This window comes from Sinocyclocheilus rhinocerous, unplaced genomic scaffold (assembly GCF_001515625.1).
Source record: "Sinocyclocheilus rhinocerous isolate Xijiao unplaced genomic scaffold, SAMN03320098_v1.1 scaffold3422, whole genome shotgun sequence".
Classification (NCBI taxonomy): Eukaryota; Metazoa; Chordata; class Actinopteri; order Cypriniformes; family Cyprinidae; genus Sinocyclocheilus; species Sinocyclocheilus rhinocerous.
In genome coordinates this window covers 41407-43826 of record NW_015630354.1, presented here as the reverse complement: position 1 = coordinate 43826, position 2420 = coordinate 41407, and the positions used below count along the sequence as shown (strand labels likewise).

The window sequence follows — 2420 nt, the reverse complement described above, 5'->3', positions numbered from 1 at the left end:
TGTCTCTCACATATTTGTTTAGAGCTGTTTAAACGCTGCTTGATCTGTGCAGATTTTTCTCCTGATTCACACCAGAACACTTTCTCACGTTATTATGGATTATGGACTCGTATTTGAGTTAAAAACGTCTTAATGCTGGATTAGTTTCAGCTTCTGTCTTCTCCAGATGTTAACTGATGGACTGGAGTGCTGTGATGTTTTTATCAGCTCTCGTTCTGACGGCACCCATTCACTTGCAGTGAGCAAGTGATGCAATGCTACATTTCTCCAAATCTGACGAAGAAACAAACTCGGATGGCCTGATTCCCTTAAGCTAGTGAAGCATAAATGCCTCAGAAACTCTGACCCGTCTCTGCGAGCTCCTTGCAGGGACTCCTGGACTCGCGGCAGCAGCGTGACGAGACACGCGTTGCTCATGTGCTGGATCTCCATCATCTTCTGCTGGTGCGTCAGTCCGTTCATATGGCTCTGGAAACTCTGCACACGCAAGATTTCAACTTTACATTTATGCACAAGATGAACAAAAGCACTAGTCAGATTGCAAGATTAACCAATGAGTGCATTTGCGTGCAAAACTCTCACACCAGTTATGCTGCTAATATGTGACCCTGGAGCACAAAAGCAGTGTTAAGTCGCTGGGGTATATTTGTAGCAATAGTCAACAATACATTGTATGGGTCAAAATTATATATATTTTTTTATGCCAAAAATCATTAGGATATTAAGATCATGTTCCATGAAGATATTTTGTAAATCTCTTACTGTAAATATATCAAAAGTTAATTTCTGATTAGTAATATGCATTGCTAAGAACTTCATTTGAACAACTTTAAAGATGATTTTCTCAATATTTAGATTTTTTTGCATCCTCAGATTCCAGATTTTCAAATATTGTCTGATCCTAACAAACCATACATCAGTGGAAAGATTATTAATTCAGCTTTCAGATGATGTGGTCAAAACCCTTATGACTGATTTCATGCTCCAGGGTCACATATATCAGCTCATGCAAACAATTAAAGCCGAGCGATTTCAGAGGAACACACTTGCTGGTTATGGCAAGTGATGTTGCAAATATAGCAGAAGAACTTGTTGGAGGTCTCTGCCGCTGCGTCTCTGAGCTCCTCAGGAGTGTCTGCGGTCTCCTTGATCTCAGGGACCGAATCAGAGCCTGCGGCGGCGGCGTCTGGACCCTCTCTGATGCCTTCATCTGGAGCTTCAGTGCTTTCAACCTGCTGAAGATCAACAAACGAGACGCATTTGAACTCAAGTGAGTAGACACAGCTCAAGTCCATCCTGGGATTACTTCACCAGCGTCTCTGATCACTTGGATCATACAGATGGCACAAACCTCGGCCGCTTGACTCGGTTCGTCTGCTTCAGCGGCCAGCGGCTCATCCTCCTGCAGAGTGAGCTCTGAAACACAGGAGTGAGTCCACCCTCATTAATCACACACAACCACACGCTCATCCATCTAGAAACGCATTTACACCTCAAAGCACAACATGGTTTCCAGAGACGGGCCGACGATCACAGCCAATCAGAGCATGATATTATTACACAGTTACATATATACACATACATACACTCTACCAGTCAAAAGTTTTTGAACAGTAAGATTTGTAATGTTTTTTAGAGAATTCTCTTCTGCTCACCAAAATACAAAAAAAAGCAGTAAAATTGTGAAATATTTTTACTATTTAAAACAGCTGTTTTCTATGTGAATATGTATTAAACTGTAATGTATTTCTGTGATGTGCAGCTGTATTTTCAGCATCATTACTCCAGTCTTCAGTGTCACATGATCTTCAGAAATCATTCTAATATGCTAATTTGCTGCTCAAGAAACATTTCTGATTATTATCAATGTTAGAAACAGTTGAGTACATTTTTTTCAGGATTCTTTGATGAATAGAAACTTTAAAAGAACAGCACTGATTTGAAGTTAATAAATGAAGTAATTAAAGTATTACTTTTTTCTATTTGTCCCTAATATATATTTATTTAGTTTTATAATTACTTATTTATAATAGCTGGACTCTATTTCACACACTCGTCGGTTTCTCAGGAAGTTCGGGGTTTGGCTGGATTGTTAGTGGCATCCTGTCTGAGTGTTGAGTTGAGTTCAGTGACGGCTCATTACTGGATATAGCAGATTTAATTGGATCCGGGGTGTGCTGGTGCAGACTGATGGTGATGCAGCTCTTTCTCTTTGTCTCTCAGGTCATTAACTTCTCGCCCAAAACGATCGCGGTGTTCATCGGCGTGGTGGGAATCCTCTCAATCCTGGCGCAGGTATTTAATTGAGGCAATATTCTTGGCTCTGCCTTATTACTCGTGTCGTTGAGCCGGCGAGCCGTCTCGTGAAAGTGGCTCTCGCAAACGCTTTCTAATTGAATTGAATTCCTTTAAAAGTTCGG

At 40.8% G+C, this 2420-nt stretch overlaps 1 protein-coding gene across 2 annotated transcripts in view; it reads right to left on the bottom strand.

Moving 5' to 3' along the window:
- The window catches only part of LOC107740230 (RNA-binding protein 20-like), a 19295-nt gene that overhangs the window by 8984 nt on the left and 7891 nt on the right, over positions 1-2420 (bottom strand). For both annotated transcript variants that reach the window (XM_016552578.1, XM_016552577.1), the window contains exons 5-7: positions 1352-1416; positions 1047-1235; positions 347-477 (exon numbers count right to left, since the gene is read on the bottom strand). In XM_016552578.1, coding sequence (XP_016408064.1) covers positions 347-477; positions 1047-1235; positions 1352-1416 — 385 coding nt within the window. The remainder of the gene's footprint in view (positions 1-346; positions 478-1046; positions 1236-1351; positions 1417-2420) is intronic.